The sequence below is a fragment of the Pongo pygmaeus genome, chromosome 11 (assembly GCF_028885625.2).
Source record: "Pongo pygmaeus isolate AG05252 chromosome 11, NHGRI_mPonPyg2-v2.0_pri, whole genome shotgun sequence".
NCBI classification, from domain to species: Eukaryota; Metazoa; Chordata; class Mammalia; order Primates; family Hominidae; genus Pongo; species Pongo pygmaeus.
In genome coordinates this window covers 110,033,518-110,055,582 of record NC_072384.2, presented here as the reverse complement: position 1 = coordinate 110,055,582, position 22,065 = coordinate 110,033,518, and the positions used below count along the sequence as shown (strand labels likewise).

Here is a 22,065-nt window from a genome sequence, read left to right as displayed (position 1 = left end):
TACTAACGTCTAAGCCAGATACAATATTTAGCCCCTGAGGATTTACATTTTTAAGCATGCAAATTTCATTTATAACATATTTTATAGAAAAGGGATAATTTTCATTTTTTACTGCTGATTAAGTAAAAAAATCAATGAATCTTCTGAAATTTTGTAGAGAATAAATATATAATAATTTTAAAGCCACTGAAGTGAAAGGAATCTCAGAGGTCACCTAATGCAATTGATCATAAATATAGGAAGTTCTTTCTGAGAAGTGGACATGTAATCTTTGCTTAAATATTTACAAGATGTGAGCTCAGGAGAGCTTCTTGGACAATTGTAATCTATGGAAAATGTAAATCCACCCATCGCCATAGGTTCTATCTCCTGGAGAAACACAGAACAATTTTACTTCTTTCAGTGAACAGTTTTCACCTATCAAATGAAAGTGCCCTGTGTCTTTTTGGTCTTCTAACACAGGGCAGAAGATAGTTAGACTCTTCAATTGATAATATGAAATGGGATATGAGAAGTCTAAAGTGAGAAATTAGCATGTGTTCTGTGATTTTTATTGCTTTTCACAAGAATTTCAAGACTAGGATGACACGACCACATCCAACTTGGCATTTTGTAACTTCCATGTCCTGGTTTGTTATGGACTAAGTTTGTAACGTAGATGTCTGTCTCTATGTCTGTCTGAATACTTTCTCCAGAAACATTATTTCTTTCTTGAATGTTTTCTCTATTACTTCACCAGTTTTGAATAGCTCAGATATTCTGGGGAGAAGGATCATCCCTGTATTTTTTGCCATTGTATCTAGCCCTGGTGACTTTCATGTGAGCTGAATACAGTAGGTAGACAACAGATTTTTTTAATAAGATGTATTGAATTCAGAATTCATCAAAGTGTGCTGAGGGGTTTTTTGACTTCATGGAGACTGAATTGAAGCAATATTCTGGATGTGAATAAGAATTTTTACTATATGAAATAATTTTTTCTCAACTTCTAAGGAGTCATTTCCATACTTGTAGAAAACACTTTAAGCTTCATAAAAGAAGGTTTTGTGTTACATCTGGAGAAAGAGGACAAAATATTAAGTCCTTAACACTGCTGTTCAATATATATGATCAATTTTTATTGTAATAAATATGTTCTTGTCATCAAAACAATAAATTTGAATGTTTCTTATTTGTTCTGAACTTGAAGAGGTTAAACCTAAGATCTAAAACAACTTTTAAGATATTTCCTTACAAGTTACTTGATTAAATTGTGCTTTTATTTATCTTATCAACTCCTCAATGACAATGGATTTCCTTCCTCTTGGGCGGATGAGCTTCCTGCACAACATTGTTTCCTTCAAATCTTTTCAATAGCTGCACAAAATGTTAGAACATCCCTGCGTACCATTAAGGGGATGGTGCACAAGTAGAAGTGGGCACAGTGCTTGCTCTTCGAATCGTCTTTATGCCTTTCAGCTATTGGTATGTAGAGGTATAATAGATCCTATGTTTTAAAATTATCAACGTGTTAGTTATGTTCACTATCAAATAATACAATGCAAAATGCTTGTAAACATCAGTAAATTTAAAAAGTCAAAATAGAATTGGTGCTGAACATTTAATGAATCAATTCATATATAGATACACTTTAAAAGGCAGAACACAGTGGTTTGAAGTGGATTTATGGAGAAAGTGCCATTTTGCTTTTATAGCAACAAATACAAGCATAATTCAAGATGTTCCCTTGGAGAGTACTTGGTATCTTTGTCTTGTCTCATACATCCTTGGGGTTATTAATGATGTTCAATTTCAACTCTAGAGATTTAAAGTCTCTTCCCTGGAGAGTACTAAATCTTAAATGCCCTTCCTGCTAATTCATTCAAATAATTTATTTTTGCTATGATAAAAGAGTTTTTGTGATCTCAGTGTTCTTAACACATATTTCAAAGGATGCTAATACTCTAGGAAACTAAATAATGTTGGACACAATTACTCTTATTATAATAAACACTTTTCTTGTAGGCAAAAACACTGTTTAAATGGCAATAGTCATATTTAAGTGGGCCAATTATTATCAAAATAAGTGTTGAAGTCAACTATAATGTGATAGGGGTAGCAATTTCCACCATTTTAAAATGGTTTTTAAATGACACAGATACTCTCCTCCAAATAATTCTACAGAGCAGTTCTCTAGTACTATTTCCTCCCAATAAATGTAGAAAAGACATTAAGATTTCAGGTTGTGAAGTTATCAGTAGGCTGAAAACCAAATTCAACCACTTACGAGCTGTGAAGCGCTGGACAAGTTACCCTCTCTAGAGGGTCAGTTTTCTCATCAGTAGATTGAATTGAGTTTATTAATTATTATAATAGTCATTAGTTTTGCTAATTAAATTAGTGAAAAAATGTATCTTAAGAGTTTAGTATCTATATGTGCTCAATAAATGGTAGCTATTTTGGTTGCAACAGAAAAATACTTATGGAAGTAATTTGAATCCATGCTTTACTGGATAGTTTGCCACAATGCAACATATAAGTGTGTAATGATTGGAGCATTATATAAACTGTTATAATTGCCAATCAGTTCATGAATGGGCCATCAATCAAGATAATTTGAAACTATTGCATAGACCATGCTATATTTATAGCTCATTTGGAATGCAAATTTTTAACAAGTTGAACAGGATCCTAAGTTTTGATTGTCGACTTTCTAGTTAGATTTTACAACTTGGAAATCTAGTAAGTGTTAAGCTTTTATAGATGTACGTTTTTAAAATCCTTGACTTGGTTTCTACATTGATTACTTCTTTAGAATTTTCTTTTTTGCTCTAAATTTGAAGCAAAAAGGAAAATATATTCTTAGAGAAATAACTTTCTATCAGTCTTAGATAATAGGGTAATATGTTACCATTTCCTCCATCAATTGTTTTTACTCAAACAGCTATTTTGCGGCCATCTACATTCTGGATTTTCTGATCCTTAGGGCAAATATAATCTAGTCTTAATGCATGTTTTATTTTTACAAATTAAAATATAAATATAAGTGCTATTCCACTTAAAGGATTTAAAAAGTGCTCAAAAAGGAAGTCAAATCAAAATAAACCTACTGGTGGTCCGCCGTGCTGAAGAAGAGATAGAACTGTTGAGAGAGAAGGAATTCTCATCTCTGTCTCCTGACACACCTCTCCGAGGAGGAAGAATGGAGGAAGGTCTTGGGAGAGAAGAGCGCTTTTCTGGGCTCTTGGTTACTCCATCCTGATTGGAGAAAACAAAAAGGACATTGGGTTCTTGTAACTCTTTAATTTATACGAAGTGATATTGATTTTGCTATTTTCCTCCTGTGCTTATAAATGAATTTCTTTTAATACAAACTACTGGATTTCACATATTTATAAACATTTCTACTTTATAACTTAGAAAGAGTGCATATTTGCCTAGATGTTTTATAAAAATACATTATTTTGGAGTTCTAATAACTGAGTGTGAAGTTCAAGTTCTAAATGATAATATTGGTAAAATAAATGTACTCAAGCAATCTTCAGCAAATTACTAATTTTATTGAAAAATCTTCATTAGCATGATAATTTATTAATCAGAAAGGACTGAGAGTAGCTCATTGCATGCATAATATTTCCAGCAATGACCATTACCATATCGTGTGTGTGTATGTGACAGGAACTCTTTATAGTTTACATCCTTTTATGATTTGATTCTCACCACAAAACATGACACACATTTTAAAGCTGAAACAAGTTTAATGAGTTTATGTAACTGTTTCAAGACAATTGAGTTGGTAGGTGTCAGAGATAGTATTAAACCCTGATGTATATGATGTTTAGTTTAAATTGTCTATTATACTCTATACAATGTAATTTGTTATTATTGTACTGTACAATATTATTTCTTATATATTATATATAATATAATATATTTTGTTTTGTTAGTTTGCATTTGATATTTTACCAGATAATCAAACCATAAATTAATAATGGGTAGCATATCTAGAAAAATACATATTTTCTACATTTAAAAAATAGGTATACTGTTTATCAAAATTTTAAATTTGTATTTGTTTTTAAAAGGGCCTATTGTTTATGTGTCAAACACTTCAGAGTAAAGTATTTGCTTTCATGCATTTCCTGAATTAGGTTCTATAACATAACCTTCTCCCAAATTCTATTTCTTTCTGCACCTTTTATTGACCTGCCGCCTTACCTTGTTCCCTGATTTTGAGTATGGCAAACGGTCTGTGGAGCCTGCTGAGGTGGGCTGTATTAATAAACTGTCAGAAAATGTAGCCCTTTTAGTCGTGCTAGGGCAGGCTGAGCTGTATCTTGGGGACTTTGTGCTACCCTGTAAAGCAGGAATCTTTGACAAGGTAGAATTCTAGCCATGAAAGAAAACAAAGAAAAGCACAAAATAAACCAAACTATAAAGTAAAAGGAAGATAAAAAAGAAGTATAAACGTATAAGAAACTCAAAGTCTTTTTAATAAGAACACATGATAAATGGTTATAATCAATGATAGAGATGTGTACTTAGATGAGAAGAGATTTTCACTGAACAGCTCTTTTCAGCCAAAACTTAATAATAGTCATAGAAAAATGTCTAAGAAAACCAAATATCACATGTTCTCATTTATAAGTGGGAGCTAAACACTGGGTACACACAGACATAAAGATGGCAACAATAGACACTGGTGACTCCAAAAGTGAGGGAAGGATTGAAAAACTTCCTACTGGGAACTATGTTCACTATTTGGGTGATGGAATCAATATAAGCCCAAACCTCAGCATCACGTAATATACCCTTGTAACAAGCCTGCACATGGACACCCTGATTAAAAATAAAATAAAAAATCTGTTATAAAAATAAAACACAAAAATAATGCTAAACCATTTTATTTTCTATTAACCAGGTCTAGAACAGGTATCCATGTTTATTATTTATTATTTGCTCTTCTTTACTTCCAAATGTGATTGTTTATGTTTGGTACGCAGTAGAGACCCAGTGGATAATTGCTGAATAAATGATGAGTGGGTGGATAGATAGAAGGACAGAAGAAAGAGTAATATTGCTTAGATATGGAGGAATTAGCTTTGTGAAATCCTGAGACCAAAGCAAGTCTCTGTCTCTCTTTAAAAATAGAATAAGCCTTAATATAGAAAGAATGTTACAAGTGACTAGCAAAACTCTTTTTGCTGGTTTAAAAAATAATGCTGAGTGCTTAAATTTTGTTGTTTAAAAAATGATTCTATACATAGTTCTCTAATTTAAGGATAATTTATATAAAATATTCTTTTTGGATTCTATGTATATAGTCTCTAATTAATTCATAATTTTTATAATGATAACACATTTGGAAATATCTTTCAATATCCTATCTGCTGGAATTATTCCTTTAATAAACACAGCCTTTAAGGTGTACATATAATCCATATCTTAATCATGTTTCAAGAACTTTAGAACAAGGTATATTTGAAGCCTAATAATGAAAAAAGTATTTTTAAGATTGAGAAAATTTATTTTCAGGTAATCTACATTGACTTCAACAGAAAATTTTCAGAGTTTATATATAATTAGTTCATTTTATAAGTAAAACACATACTGTGGATTAAGTTATACCACAGAACTAATAACATTTTTATGCAAAGACTAGAGTCTGCATGATGTGTTATGAATTCTAAAAAGGAAAGTCAGGACTGAAAAGATGGCCAATAAAAATCACGACTTAATTTACAGGGGTTGATAGCCCCTGGGGAGACTGTCTGCAAGTATAATTGGGAAGGATGTATGGCTTTTGGAGAAAGCTATGCCGGCGTGCCATATGTCTCATGGGTGACTGTTAAAAATATAGATAAGTATGACAAAGCCAAGGAGATTCTTATCTTCAAATAATTAATTTGATTTAACTGTTACAGAAATGACAGATAAAACTGAGATTTTTATCTCAAGTTTTAACTTCTGTAGCTACAACAGACACATAAGTATTTACAGACTGTACAAATCACTTCTTGTTTTATAGACCCAGTATCTTGAGTGGGAAGTGTAATTGGGTCAGCACAACTCATTCTTTTTTGATTGATCCTACCCACAAAAGAGTGAATTTCAAAAGTGTGATATAGAAGAGAAAAATAAATTGGATTGCTTGTAGTTAAGAAAGACAACTATTAATGCTAAACAAACAAACAACAGAAAAACCCACGTGAAATGCAGGATTATGTGTGGGTCTGGTTCCTAATAAAGAGCAATTTAAAAAATCATCACAGGCATCCCATAAATATATACACCTAATATGTACCCATAGAAAAAAAAATTTTAAGTTAAAAAAAGTGAATCTAAAAGAGCATACAACTACCAAAAAAAATCAGAGAACTGTTCTGATGGATATACTGAATATTAGAGCTAAATCAAATAAAAGTTACTCGGGGTTTTAGAAAACTTATAGGACAAGGATATGGGATTAGGAAGAAAAAAAGACTAATAAATGAGAAAAAAAGAAAGAATGAAGGGCTAATTTTGCTTCAGAAAGACAAGACGGGCATTTACAAGGAAAAACGGTTGTTTTGTGTCAGATGATGCCTATGGTTCTGTTCCAAGTGCTGATTCTATTGAGTTACTCAAAGACCAAGGGGCTTAAAAATTTCCTAAAAATGTTCCAAATAATGTCAACCTAAAGGAGGAAAGGTCAGACTTATTTTCTGTATCTGCTCCTGAAAACTTCCACCATTCAGTTAATTAAAATAATAACAACTATTACCATTTATTAAATGAATGCTATGTTCTAAACATTATACTGCATACTGTTTTATAACATTATTACATTTAATTTTTATAACTAACTCATGATACAGGAATTTTGCCCTCCCTTTTATTTTTAGAAAATTAAGAAATAGGAAGAAAAGGATCATATAACTAATAGATGTTCAAGATTTGAACATGATTTGTTTCATAGCCCTACGGCTAACCACCATACATCATTAATTCGGAAACAGAAGGTAAAGAGATACAAATCTTGAAATCACAATGTGTTTATAATAAAGCCTAATATTTACCAAAGCAATAAATGAATTCTGTTGCTTGCCATATGTTCAGGAATATATCTGAAACATTTGTATAAAAATCAAGTATCATCTTTTATCAACGTAAAACCCCTCAGGTTCAAGATCAAAGATTTGCCTGTCATAGGAAATGAATCACTACTTTTCGTAATAAATAAAAGTGGAAGTCTAAAATCTTACTGGTTTTTTAGAAGGGTAAACTAAGAATTGTGATTTACATATTACATGTATTTGCTCAGTCTCAGAATGTTGTTATAAGCTACTAATTAATATCATTCAAATTATTTGTTATAATTTTAGGATTTCATTAGTAGCCTTTTAATTTTTTTCTTTCAATCATAAAGGAGTGTAAATACTTCATGTTGGCTTTGGTCATTAAAATATAGTTAATAATATAAAAATAAAATTCACAGAAAAAATAGAAAAGATTTATAAACATATGAAGAAGTTAAACACCATTAATACAACCAAAATAAATGTTTAAATAATATATGCCATCTCCATAATTTGGCAAATATACAACAATATAAAATATGTAGTAATAATAATAAATATGAACACTCTCCTTATACAGAATGTATAAGTGGGTAGAACCTTTCCAGAGGGCAATTTGACTATATGCAGCAAAAACTTTAAATATTAACATTTTTCTTGAAACAATAATTTCACTAGTAGAAAATTATCTGAAGGAAACAGCATACAAACTGAACTTAGCCAAAAAGTTATCTACAGTAATATTGTTAAAACACCAACAAAAAATTCTAAAAGTCAAATAATAGGAAATTGATTAAGTATATCATTGCAAAGAAATAAAATGCAGTATTACGTAGTCATTAAAACTTACGAAATGTTCAACGACATGGAAGTACATTTACTGTTTAATTTAAAAATTGATACACAGTGTTCTCATTTTTGTTGTTAAGCCTATAAATGTATAGAAAAAAATAGGATTTTACATCAAAATGATAGCTGTGTTTATCTTTATGATAAGAGGATTATAATTGATTTCTACTTCTTTCTGCTTGTGTACAGTGCTTCATTTGGTCATATTTTTATTTTGTAACAAAAAAATGAAAGTGTATTATAAAATACAGTTACTGTTGATTATATGGTTTAATTTGATTCTATGAAAAGTAACTAAACTGGACTTCCTTATTTTTGCCATATCATTGTGCTGCTTTCTATGTTTTTGTCTTACTAGTAAGGAAGCAGTCCAGCTGTGTCCTCACCAATTACCATCATATGCCATCCCAGAAGACGTTCATCCTTCCATGCCTGGATGCCACGGAGAATCTTCTGGGTGAGCGAACTATTTAAAATGACTTTTAAGAGTAAATATCTAAACAATATCAAAAGTTATTCCGATGTTACAGCTAATACCAAAGGAACTTCAAATGAAGAACAAGGAAAAACTTATTTTACTCACAGAGACTTTGTCCTTTGCCTGTTTAAATACACTGGGAGCCAGAGCTGATTCCCCACCTGCTGCTGTTGAAAATAAAAGACAAACAACCCCAAACTTAGTGGCTAAAAACTCATAAATGCAGTTTTAAATACCTGTAGGATATTCTGTTGTGTCAACAGACTAATGCAAAGCAAAAGTTTGCTTATTATGAGACTCGAATTCAATAACTCAAGTAACCTGAATAACATAGCATGTGGCTCCAACAAATAGTGTGTGCTAATTAATATAACCCATTGTCTACCAAAGTGCAGGTAAGCACACCACATAATTTTTCTACTGATTACCAATGTATCTTTGAGTCACTAGTACGTAAGGATAGATCCTTTAGAACAGAAGTTACAGAATAGCAATGTGAATGTTGCAAAATTTAAGAAAAAGAACATTGATTGGTTTCTGGGGTTCACATGATATATAGAAGAGGGTTCATAGAGATTTCCAAACCCTCTTCTTGTTCTGGAAGCCACTGGCATACCCATTGATATTTCGGCATTTTACATTTCAAACTGTCATGATCAGCCAACCCCTTTCCCTTTGTATCCCTTCATTTCACAATATGAACGACATACTTGTTTGATGTGAAAATGCCACATGAGAAGGGAAGAAAAATAGCTTGTCAAGAACAGAAAACACGAGAGAAAATTTAAGTTCGGTAAATACAGAACATGTTCTACACATGCACTTCCTGTATGAAATTATTACCACATCTGTTACTGTTGTTTCTCTTGCTGCTGTTTTATGCTTCTGGTTTCAGTTTTAAACTCCATTATCTCTAGCACATTTTGGTTGATGACTTACCTGAGGTGGCTTAGCTCTCATGATTTAAAACAATCCTTTGTGGTTTGGAAAACCATCTATGTTTGAAAATTGGGCTTAGAAGATAAAATAATCAAGCTTGTGTGTTTATTCCTCCTTATTTTTCATTCATAAAATAGAAACCCTCAGAAAAAAATATGTATCCTTATAAACCCTCTGAATAAGTTCCAAAAAGGTATTTTTATGACAGGTACAGTTCTGACACAAACATAATAACTGTCTACAATATGCTTTATGCCATGTAGGACTAGCTAGTGAGATTTTTCAGATTCTAGGACTCACTGTTTTTAAGGAAGCAGTAAAAACGATGCCTTACTACTATCTCTGTATTATAACTCAAATTCTTGTGACATGTATAGCTTGCTTCAAACCAATGACACCTGCATCTGATACATGCTTTCTCCTAAAGTATCTTAACATTAGACCAGAATAAAGGAAAATCTTAATTAGTTCAAAGATTTTAAATTTCTTTCAAAGAATGAATAAAAACATGATTCACTTTAAATGTGGTAAATTGAATACCAATGACATGTAAACACTTTACTAAACCATTTTACATTTTCTCTAAAATTCCACAATCCTGATGACACCTTTCATCCTTCTAGGTAGGTTATAGAGTTTTTATGCTAAATCAAGAGATTCTGCTTGCCCAAGCAATTTTGCTACTAAGTTTAATGAAGCTATTAATTTGCTATTAAGTTTAATGAAGTTCTAAGTTTAATGAAGCTAAAAACCTGAGAAAATAAACTGAGGTATGTCACGTTAATTCCTAACTCCTAGCTTCAGAAATATTCTTCATCCTGAAGCTTTATCAAGGTGTGCGTATATACAAGCCTTCTATTTTCAAATCCTGCCTTAGATTCTTGTTTTTGAAGGAAAGCACATGATATGATTTCTAGATGAAGAACACAAATACAAAATACTTGGAATTTTCAATGGCTAAAATAAAACCATCAATTACCTTGATTTTCTCTTTCTCACAAAGGCTAATGTTCCTCTTAACCTTTAAAACCATCGGAAGATTTAGATAGAGGCATTGATGATGTACAATGGAAAGAAAAACATTCTTTTCTGATTTAGCAATCTGTCATTTTGTAGACTACAAGCATGCCACTTAATAAATGCTAAAATAAAATACAGTGTAAGGTAAGATTATCCTAGTATAATTAAACATATAAAATAAATACTTTGCCCTGAAATTTAGAAAAAAGTTGTCATTACAGATATTTGTAGGGGTTTTTATGATGGTTTCCAACATGTTTCATTCCTTTCTTTTACCAGTTTTATAAACTTAGGAAAAAATATGTATTTGAAGAAGAGTAATAAGTAGATAGCAGACTGGGTGCAGTGGCTCATGCCTGTAATCTCAGCACTTTGGGAGGCCGAGGCAGGTGGATCACAAGGTCAGGAGTTCAAAACCAGCCTGGCCAAGATGGTAAAATCCCGTCTCTACTAAAAATACAAAAAAAAAAAAAAAAATTAGCTGGGTGCACACCTGTAATCCCAGCTACTCGGGAGGCTGAGGCAAAAGAACTGCTTGAACCCAGGAGGTGGAAGTTTCAGTGAGCCAAGGTCGCGCCACTGCACTTCAGCTTGGGTGACAGAGCGAGACTCCATCTCAGAAAAAAAAAAAAAAAAAGTAGGTAGCAAAGTAAAAATAAACCGAAGTTTATTTCTAACTTAAGTTCCTCCTAAAAGGAAGAGTTTCAGCTTAAAATTTTTGAATACTAAAGTATATAGAAAAGTCGAGCAGTTTGGATCCAACATATTTAATAAATCCCCATGACAAAATGTCAGCTAAGAGATGTAGTTCAGTAGAGTGAAAATCTTGATAATTTTGGATATGAGGAATAAAATCTGATATAATTACCACAAAATTTTGTTTTCTATCTTCTTTTTTTCAGCAAAAGCAAAGTAATAGTAATTTTGCAAACCACAATTTCACTTCCTGGCTTGCTTTTCGTTTTCAGTATCTAAATCACTACACATTCTTGGTGGTTTTCAATAAATTCATCAACATCAGTAACAGATTTGGCAGTAACAATGTAGAAAATAGGACAAATATTTATGGTTTTAAGCATGAGAGAGATAAATAAGCAAAATAATGAGAATGCATACCACAGTTAAATTCATCGCCATTGTCTAACCAAACACACAGAATGAAAATAGGAATCCCCAGAACGTGACACTAGAGCACAATGCCAAGATACAATCACGCACTGTTATGTCTGAGCATGACAAAGAAACAGATGGTCATGACCTTTTCTGTAAGGAGGGGGGAAAAAAATAATGATACAAGACACTTAATAGCAAAATTGTTCATGACTGCTGAGATTCTTGGAAGAAAAACAAAATGAAGAAGCTGCTACAGTGATGAGATTTAAAAAAAAAATACATGTCTATGTTTGCCAGTCACATTGCAGAATTGAACAGTCACCTGTGGTTTTCCGCTTAACACAGGAGAGATGAGTTGGTCTAGTATATTTGATAGCAGGTTTTAAAATGAATTTCCTGGAGGGAGAGTGGGCCTGAACTTCTGTTTTTTTAGCAAGTTCAGCCTTCTTATAAACTGCTATGAATAAGAAAACACAAAAAGCATACCATCAGGAAAAAATAAATACTTGGAGCAAAACCGAACGAAATTTTATAAATAATTAGTTACCACTGTTAGGCAGTTCTTCTGCAAAAAAGTAATAATGAATTACTTCAAAAACATTTTTAAAGAAGTGATTGTTAAATGAACCTTTTTTCCTTCTCACTTCATCTCTGGAGACTGTGCTAGGTTCCTTTTTAGCTACTTTTCTTTCAGGAGTGGAAATTCTGCCTCTCCCGGTTTTAAAAGGCTTTTCTTTTCTATGTTTCTCAAGAGATGATCTCCGAGCTTCCTTTTCAGCTTTCTCCTCTTTAGGAATAGTTTCTAACTGTTCTGTCATGATGCTCCTATCATCATCTGTGGATCAAAGCAAATCATGACAACAACAACAACAACAACAACAGTGAAAACATTAGTAACAAGTGTACAAAATTCTTTGTATATTTAACAAAATGCAAAATAAAGAGATAAAGAGGTATTTTAAAATGTTTAAGTGAAAAAAAATTCCCATAAGGTTATTGTGTTTGAGTTGCGAGTAGAAAATTAAAATAATAATAATAATAATGCACACCTTGAGTGTCCACCCAGAGGCTGTCAGCGTCCATGATGGAGTCGTCAATGGTGGTCTCATCTTTGTAATCGTCATAGGTTTCTGTCTTATATTCAGAAAGTGCAACCTCTTCTCTCTCAGGGGAAGCTGGAGCCTCTGGGGAACCATCTTTGGGTTCTGCCTGGGCTTCAGCTGCCTCTTCTACTTCAAGCTCTTCTTCATCATGAGGAGATGGTCTCCTTTCCACCTCAGGCTGCTCTAGGGCTGCAAAACGCACACTGTGGGACCCCGACTCCCCTTCATCAGTTGTGGTTTGCACTACAGTGATGAAATCATCCTCAATGGTCACAACAGACTCAATCACTCCTCTGTGTTCACCTGGGCAGGTCTCCACAAATTCCTCCCTGGCACCTGAGACACCCAGGTCAGTTATCTGAAGGGTGTCTGAGCGGAAGAGCAGTTTATCATATTCTCCCTGGGCTTCTATCTCTTCTTCCTCACTCTGAATCTCTGCTGGTTCAGATACAATGGCTTCACGCAATGGCTCTGCAACATCAGAAGGCGTGATGGATATATCTGGGGTCTCTTTGCTTTCTTCTTTTGGCCCCTGAATAAATTCCATCTGGACATCAGCTCTCTCATCTGTGGCTAAATCAGCCTCTGAAACGACAGGTGGGCAAGGTATTTCCACTGACAATTTGATGGCAATCTCATCTTGAATTAGAGATGATTCTGGAGATGTTTCCTTCTTGCCCTCATCAGCTTTCAAGGACTCCATGGTGAGACTTTCATGCTCACCACTAGATTCATAGGACTCCTCCTTGTCTACAGCCTCCTGGTGCACCAAGTCAGGCTTGGCCACCTTCTCTTTGACTTCTGTCTCACTAACTTTGGTGCCTTCTTTCATGTGACCAGACTCAACACCCATAAATGCATCTGCCTCCTGCGGTGCTTTGGATGAGGGAGTCATGTCCTGTGTAACCTCAAGTTTTAGCTCTGTTGCCCTTCTATCATCTATGTTTAGCCCTGAAGCCATCTGTCCAAAGTCACTAATTTTAATATCTAGTTGACCCTGGACAGCAAAATCCAGACCTTGTTCCACCTTTTTGGATGGTTCTACCTCAGTTATGTCTGGCACTGAACTAAGACCCTTCTCCGCTTTCTCAGAGGATGCATCTGTTGGTATTGACAAATCTTTGGCCAAAGCTTGCTCATAGGTTACTCCTAATCCGAATGTTTCTACTTCATCACCAGCCTCTTCAGTTTTCTTGGCATGTTCTTTTGAATCAGCATGTTCTTCACTCTTTTCTAGTACAGTATCCAACCTATCATTAGCTTTCTTCTCTTGGTCAAACTCCTTACTCAGTCCTGATTTGTCACCAGAGATATGCGTGGATGCTTCTTTGTCAACACTGAACTCATCTTTGACTCTTCCGGCTGCTGCCAGTTTCACTTCAATCAATGAAAGGTCTGTGGCCAAATCTCTTCGAACTTTATCATCAGTGCCTTCGTAAAAGGAACCACTCTCCCCTGATAAATTCTCACTGTCTTGAACAGGTGATGGCAATGGGACTGTGTATTTATTAAACACACAGTAGCCCAGGTCTTCGAGCTGACTGTCCGTTTTTACAATGACATGGTTTTCATCAGTTACCGGGGGCAAGCCAGTACGACTATCCTCAACCACAGTCTCTGATGGGACAGATTTCCTCCTGGCAACCTCAGCATCTGCACTCACAGAAGCCAATCTTGACCTTGTGCCTGCCAGATCTAGCATTTCAGGCAGGTCAGGTGCCATGACAGTACCATTTTTGTAAAAATCTTTGGCTAGGAAAGGAGACTCACATGATGTCTCCACTTGAGTACTTTCTTCTCCAGTAGCTTTTACTTTCTCTATCTGTTCTTCCTCTTTGCTTTCTACAGGGAAGCAAGGGGCTTTTTCCAGTGCAGGTGTGGTGGCTGGAAGGTAATCATCCCCTTCATCCATACTTCCACTAGTGTTGGTTAGAATATCGGAAGCCAGAGGAGAAAGATCATGTCCCCGACCAAAGTTAAATCCAAGGGCTATGGAATCTAGGCAAGACATCGGCAAATTGATTGACATGCTTCTTTGTTCTATTGCAGACCTACCACCAAGTCCTAAACTCCTGCTAAGGGTCAAATCATCCTTATTCTTACTGTGGAGGTCCCTTTTCTCTCCATACACTTTTGGATCAATAGTGAACATTCTTTCTTGAGGAGAACTGGGTTCTTCAGGTAAATCTGATGGATAACTCTGTGCAAGAGTGCTGTACCCTGCTTCTTGTGCTGGAGGACTGGGCTGGGATTCTTTTCCTGTTTGAAACTCCTTGTCACCATTTTTATGCATGGGAGACATGGTATCAATAGACTCATGGACACTTTCTCTAGTGTCACTCAGTTCATAGTAATCACTGCCTGGCTCAATGCTTTTTGTTGCTTCTTCTTTCAAGGCAGATGTTTCAAAGTACTTGGACATTCCTGACTTATCTTCATAAAATGGTATATCAAGCTCAGCTGATGTTGCAGCTCCAACTCCTTCAATCTTATCTTTGTCATCAACTCTCATTTCAAAAAGTTCCTGAATTGAGCTCTTTTCAATTAATGCAGATGGTTCGGTCATGGCTTTCTCCAGAGTTTTAGAGGTCATGGCTGAATCTGTAACTGCTTGCTCCAAACTTACAGGGAACGAGTCCTGTTTCAACATATCTGTGGTAGGCTCTTGGTCTTTCTGTTCTGAGAAAGTGTGCTCTGTGGAGGTCTGAATTATGCCTGTTTCTTCATCTGCAGGTTTTGGGGGTTTACTCTCTTTTGGCACAGCTTCTTTGTCAGAAATGGTGGTTTTTTCTTCAAGCTTCAACTCAGGTTCCTTTTCAGTAAGTATAGGTTCCTGTCCACTGGGGGTGAAAGTATCTTTTTGCTGCACAGTCTCTTGATTTATGGCCTCCTTTTCTTCCTCTAAAACTTTCCCCATAACATGTTCTTCTACAACTGGAATGTGAGCATCTTTGGGTAAGGTCATTGCCTCTGAGAGTGGTGCTTCTGCCATTTTGTCAGGTTTATCTTCATGGGGCTCTTCAATTTTAAAACTATCTTTGGCAGTAGCTGGGCCACTGGTTTGTTGCAGAGATTTTTTGTCATCTGGCTGTAAAAAGGCAGGGGCGAAGGGCGATGTTTCTGTAACTATTTCATTCTTCATGACATCTAAAGGAAGAGTGAAGCTTCCACCTTGAAAGGGACTTGGCATGGGAGAATCAAATTGTTTCCCTTCCCATTTTGGGATATCATCAAATACGTCTTTTTCCCTCATGGGAGTCAGAGGGCCAGGAGATATTGGGGCAACTAAACCCCACTCATCCTTTTTTGCTTCCGTTGGCATTTCGATGAACCAGTCCTTTTGTTCTTTTGGAGTTGGAGGCTCTTTAGGAAGGTCAATGCCAGGTACTACAAGGCTTGGTTCTGTCTTCTGTTTCATGTCTTCCAGGCTGGCAATAAGAGTGTGCCCAAACAAAGCTGGGGGTGCTTTTTCTTCTTCTGTGCCTTGCATGTCCTTTTTATCAGGGTAAGTTGTAGTTGTCTCTGGCTGAGAAACTAAGGCAGCATGTTTAAGGTCTTCACCAGGCTTACTTTGCTTCTCTGACTCCTTTTCCTTCTGGTCTGAAGGCTCAGCTGCAGAGGGAGTCAATTCCTGTTGATCATGGAACTCCATCTTCGAGGCTGTAAGTAAATCTGAAGTAATCGGGTTGATTTTTAAACAGATAATAGGCAAGTGCGTTCAGGAAATAAGCTTAAAATTATATTTTGAAGTGATAAATGAATGGTAGAATAAAAACAAAAATTATGGAACATGCAAGCATGCTACCCATGTAAAAGTCAATACGAAAAGGTCAGGACTGAGATACATGTGTACTGTTACTAAAATGAACTCTGGTTGTAAATTAATGTGCAAAGGAATTGTAAGAACAGTATATTTCTGGATATTCTTTTCTCTTTTTTTCTTTGTTTTTTTTTTTTTTTTTTGGTCTCTCCTAAACATTATGTGATGTGTATTATAGAAGAAACAAATTCATGTGCCTTCTGTACATAAAAGTTATAAGCTAATGAATATTGAGTAAGCAGCTAATGTTAGGGTACACAAGAATATATAGTAAGGACCAAATATAGATAAAGAATTGATTTCTACTTAACATTTTCATTGGTTTTATCATTTAAAAATGAACTGGTAGGCTGTGGGCAGAGGGCCAAGCAATGCACAATGATACAATGTTAATAGTTGCAGTTAACTTGATCAACAAATGTCAGGGCCAATTCTTTAGGCATCCACAGGTTACTGGCATAAATTTTTAGAATTCATCTGAGGATAAATTTCAGAAATATAAGTAAATATTTGCTATTAATTTTATATGATATGACTTAAGAATTTACAAGCCAGTTTCTATCACATATTTAAAAATTTAAACTCCTAATCATTACTTAGTCTGTACGGTAGATGTAAGAAAATCTGAATTACACTGTTGATACTGGGAAATCATGTGAGTAACAAACTTTTCAAAAGAGTCAACTATTGAAATAACTTTATTACCATGGCCATGACCTCAATCCCTGGAGCATGACCAACTGGTGAAGCATTGGCCAGTACTGGCTTTAGAGGTGCTTCACAGAAATTAGATAACACATTTTTACTTTTATTTATTCAACAATCCAAAAGGCTTTATTGTCCCACTTGTGTTTTAAGGTCAAAAGTATCTCACTGTGGTCTAAACTACATTTAGAGCTAAATGTAGTTATCTGGAAAAGATTTGGGGAAAAATAATAAAATTCAACCATCTCTAAAAGAGCAAGTGTATGGATCATCATTACCTTATATACTTATGTGTCCTGTTGTAACAATAGAAAAAAATACTTTATGAACTTCTAATAAAGGTTAGATGAATGAAAACTCAAGAGATATGGGGATGATCAGAAGGGCTGGCTGCCATGGGGAGAAAATGATATGAGAAGCATCAGCAGGAGCTCAAGAAAATCAAACCAGTATTCATTGAAGCATAAAAAATATAGCACATTTCGGTTGCAAACAAAAACGATTCCACCATTTAAGCCTCTATGTGCCAAAATCCAACTGTACGATTTGAAATAAAAGCATATGAATTGCTGTCCCCAAAATAAAAACAAAAATATACATGTATTAGCAATGTGACTGGCAAACATTTGAGATGAGGGGGGGCGGGTAAAAAAATAAAATAAAATAAGAAGCTCACATAGCATCATCAGCCTGGCTGCAAAGCGTATTGTATCATGGCAAAGGAAAACCAGGAATCAGCTGCAGCACTGGAAAACCAGCTGCCACACGGCACTTGCGCAAGCCACACTCTCCGCACATTAAGCCTACAACAGTGGACTTGTTATCATAAGACCCAGCGATGAAAATAGCGAAACAGCGAAACAGCGTTGGAAAGGCATCAGGTTGGTAAGCCACTGGAGAGATCATTTGCAACAAAACACATGCAAATCCTGAGAAAGACACACCTTCCCCAGCAGAGGAAGGGGTTTTTACTTCTGGAGACACCTCCTTGACCTCTTTTACACTTTTCTCATGTGGGGCCCCTGCCGGGGCACTCTCTTTGGGAACTATTTGGGCCTCCGCACTAGACTCCATTTGGCCCTTACTGAGGCCCTTGGGTTGGTCTGAGGACTTAGCAGCCCCACACTCTTTCTCAGGAAGAGCAGCAGGTTTCTCTTCCTCAGCCATCCGACTCTCTAGCGTTTCTTCTTCTTAGGGATGAAAAAGATGTTGATATCATGACCACAGAACAATACATGAAACGACAGAAATATTACTAAAGGAACACTTTCAGCTCCATTAGAATGACCTCATGAAGACCTCAGCTGTTTTTTTATTTTACCATTGGGATGAACAAATTAATATTCTAATGCAACATACATTATGTACTGGTTGGAAAACTATGATGTATAATCTGCTAATAGTGATGACTTTTAAAGTCTCATTAAAAGGCAATTTATTTTAAAGTTTGAGAGCTGAAAGCGTTGTATTGATTGATTACCCTTATTGGAAACGGCAGTAAGTTGCACGCATGTGGAAAGCTTGCTGGAAATAAGAGATGGTGCTGCCGGATAACAGATGGTTGTGAAAAGATGGATGTACTGATGTACTGAAAAAAAAAAGCCTTTAAATTTGTTAGACATGTGCTGTTTTCGCCAATGCAGGAAGCCCCTACATAAGAATTCCCGGCTGCTTTATTTAAAATGTGCAAATTTTGCTAAAGAAATCTTTGGGAATAAAAAAAGCCTTGCCTCAAAAGAATATCCAACCAACTACCTTAACAGCTTTATCACAAAGTCCACCAAATTTACTTAAAATATAATTTATTTAGCATTTCCAAGGTAAGGGATTACCTAAGTCAAGTTATGTTAGCTTCAATGCATTGTATGATGTTGGAGAAAATGAACATTTTCAAAAAGTAAGTAAAATAAAATATGTTAAAAACAACGTCAAGGTTAAATTTAAATCTGTTTACAAAAGTCTACCTCTGGGACACAGCTATTATCATATTGCTTAACTCCCTGAAATATCAGTAATGTAGTTCATGTATAATTCCCTTTGACACTAAAGAAAAAATATGCACATTAGTAATAAAGTCTTATTTCTGTAATTCAAAACAAAATCACCAAAGAAAGACAATTGAGTGGCAATCAACAGCCAAAATAACCACCCCCCAAACCATGTATATCACATAAAAAAGTTAACATTTAAGATGTAAAGTTAAACTTTTCAAGTTCATGAGTTATTGCACTAATTTGTTTCTCATTTACACTTGAAATGTCAGTAAAAATAAGTAAATCCCATTTGGTCACTTAAGGAATTAGAGAGAAATATATGAGCTGTTTTATAGTTTTGTAAACGGAAGATTCTTACAAAATTCTTATGAAATAATTGTGCATTGTTTAAATGGCCCTGAGGGAAAGACTACAGATAAAAAGAAAAGGAATTTTATTTTGTTTTTTAGAAATATTAATATCTTCAGAGAGAAACAGAGAGAGAGAGAAAAAAAATCTACGTTATCTATCTCTTCACATTTAGCACTCATTTTTAGTTTTGTAATTTAATTACGGCATTTTAAGTAGCATTTTAAAAATTTAAATTCTAACTTGTTAAGAAAATTTTTATAATGCCATAGATTTTGATTACAGTTAAAAGAATTTTAATATAACTGCATTATAATGTTACCTTTTTGGATAAAGTCTAATCAAGTTAATTTACATGTTTTCAAATCCATGTAGCTTTTTAGCTTTTCATTTTCTCATTTAGTATAAATCATATTTATTTCCACAACAATTGTTCCTAATTTAAAAACTCACATATTTTAGAAATTTAGTTTAGAAGAACTTAGTTTCACTTAATAGGGGTTATATTTCTTTATCAGAGAACCTGAGCTATTGGTGTTCTGTTTTCAAAAGGGTCCTTGAAGACGCTTATTATGATGACTGTAGTTGGTGAGCTGTAAGCTTATTCCTTATTGCTTTAGAACTGTCTGCTTTCATATTAAATATTGTCCCTTTTGGAAATAAACTCTTCGCCTAAGCAAAAATATATTTAGCTGTACCTTTTTTTTTCTTTACCAAAACTACCTAGTTAGAATGAGACATATTGCAGCCCATCACCTACTTATTTTATCCTCACGATAACCAATTATACACTTGAGTCTCCCAGCTTTATAAGGCTAGAATGACAAAGGCTTTGAATCATTTCCTTCATTTTAGTCCAGCTCTACTGATGTGGGCCAAGATTTAGTCACCTGGAGAAGCCTCTGTAGTTTCTGTAGATGATTACATGATATGGGGAAATAAATTGTTCCCATAACATTTATTCTGCTCTAAACAGATTCTTCATTCTTTCTGTTTTAAAGATCTATCATATTAATATAGCACTAAAAAGAAAGCTAATGCTATTTAAAGATGCCATTTAATAGTAATATTATGTGTCTAAGGAGGAAAAAAATTATATTCAGAGTCATCTTGTTTGGTTTGGGTAAAGAATATGTTCTTCCTCAGCTGATTATTGGCAGGGAACAGAAAGAAGTCATACTTTAATAGAATATTTTTTTGCTTCTCTCTCTCTCTCTCTCTCTCTCTCTTTTTCCTTCCTTCTCAGAAGCAATGATACAGAAAAAGGAAGTGCTCACATGCCTCTAGTAAGGCTTCTTTACATAAATTGTTAAGGCATTTGGATAGATTCAACTCATATAGGAACTTCACTTTCATGCAGAGAAAACAGGCTCCTGCCCCTCCCACCCTGTATTAAGGCACACTTAACATGATGCAGCTGGTCAAAGCTGCAGGCTGGGGAGGAGGAGCAAAAGGGGACCATGCTTGGTTCACCTTTCTCCTGGCCTAAGTGGGCCTCTGCACTCTGCGCTGTGACACTGGGGAGCACACTAGAGGTGGTCCATTCTGAGCTGAACAAAGGATGCTCATAGTACTCCTCATCGCAATTGTAAGGGTCATCATCAGGCACAGACACTGAGATGGAGGGGGCTAGGACTCTACGCCTCTCCCCGCTGGTGGCAGGTTCATGGCTGGGGAACCTGTGTAGAGGACCCACTTGATCCTCAGCCCCTTCATCTACAAACAGACACACAGGAAGAAACCGCAGGGAGAACTGGACAACACAGACACAAGATCAGACGGACGAGACAAACACCTATACAAGGACAGGAAGGGCCACAGAAGCAGCACAGCAGGATGAAGGGAAATTAGCAAGACCAAGCTGATGGAGGATGGGAGACAGTGAATGTTGCATGCCTCAGTAACTGCTGAATTCCACCTATCCCTTAAGCAAGTGTGCCATTGATCTAAGTGAACCAAAAGCATTGACAGCCCTGCGGCAAAATAAAAATCATCTATACATTCCTCTCAAACAAGTCAGAATAACCAAGGAAACGTTGGAATAGAAACAAAGCATTACAAAACAAATGCATTCTTTGGAGGAAATTATTTCATGAAGGTTAACTCTACTCATGCTTATATCAATATATTTATAAGTTAAAAAGAAGAAAGTTATTAGGATTTAATGCCTGTAAGATTATGAAGAAAACAGTCCTGTTTAAAACATAGCCTTAATTATTTAGGATGCACAAGTAGTGTTTTGGTTAATTTAATTATAGTTAATAACTTTAACCAGAAAGTCATTTTTAATTTCAATCCTGTTAAGAAAAATCTACAGTACATTATTACTCTTTCCTGCCTTAATAAGAAATGAGCAGTCAGCATAGCTCTTTCTTTGAATGCTAAGGCTAATGTAGTACCTAGGGGCATCATTTTAAACCAGGTTCTGATTTGCAGGACACTGAAAGTATACTGTTTTAAGAAAGCCTCTAATATTATCAACTTGTTTTCTTATGTTTTGTTTTCCTCCTGAAAGCTTAGTAGAGACACAATTAGCTAAAAATTTCTGCAGAGTCGGCTGCAGATTCATCAAGACTTTATTCCATGTAGTTTCATTTGTACCACTGGCTCTTGGCTGTTTTTCATGTTTCAAACCTCTTATTGCATATTTCTTATTGAA

General features: G+C 35.0%; 1 protein-coding gene across 50 annotated transcripts in view; it reads right to left on the bottom strand.

The window, feature by feature from the left end:
• Positions 1 to 22,065, bottom strand: part of MAP2 (microtubule associated protein 2) — a 308,002-nt gene that overhangs the window by 25,362 nt on the left and 260,575 nt on the right. For 10 of the 50 annotated variants that reach the window (XM_063647868.1, XM_054478037.2, XM_063647864.1 and 7 more), the window contains 6 exons: positions 12,486 to 16,211; positions 12,065 to 12,271; positions 11,759 to 11,893; positions 8,470 to 8,531; positions 4,198 to 4,368; positions 3,090 to 3,237 (listed from right to left, as the gene is read on the bottom strand). In XM_063647868.1, coding sequence (XP_063503938.1) covers positions 3,090 to 3,237; positions 4,198 to 4,368; positions 8,470 to 8,531; positions 11,759 to 11,893; positions 12,065 to 12,271; positions 12,486 to 16,211 — 4,449 coding nt within the window. The remainder of the gene's footprint in view (positions 1 to 3,089; positions 3,238 to 4,197; positions 4,369 to 8,469; positions 8,532 to 11,758; positions 11,894 to 12,064; positions 12,272 to 12,485; positions 16,212 to 22,065) is intronic. The other 40 variants (XM_054478052.2, XM_063647894.1, XM_063647896.1 and 37 more) reach the window with 17 other exon arrangements.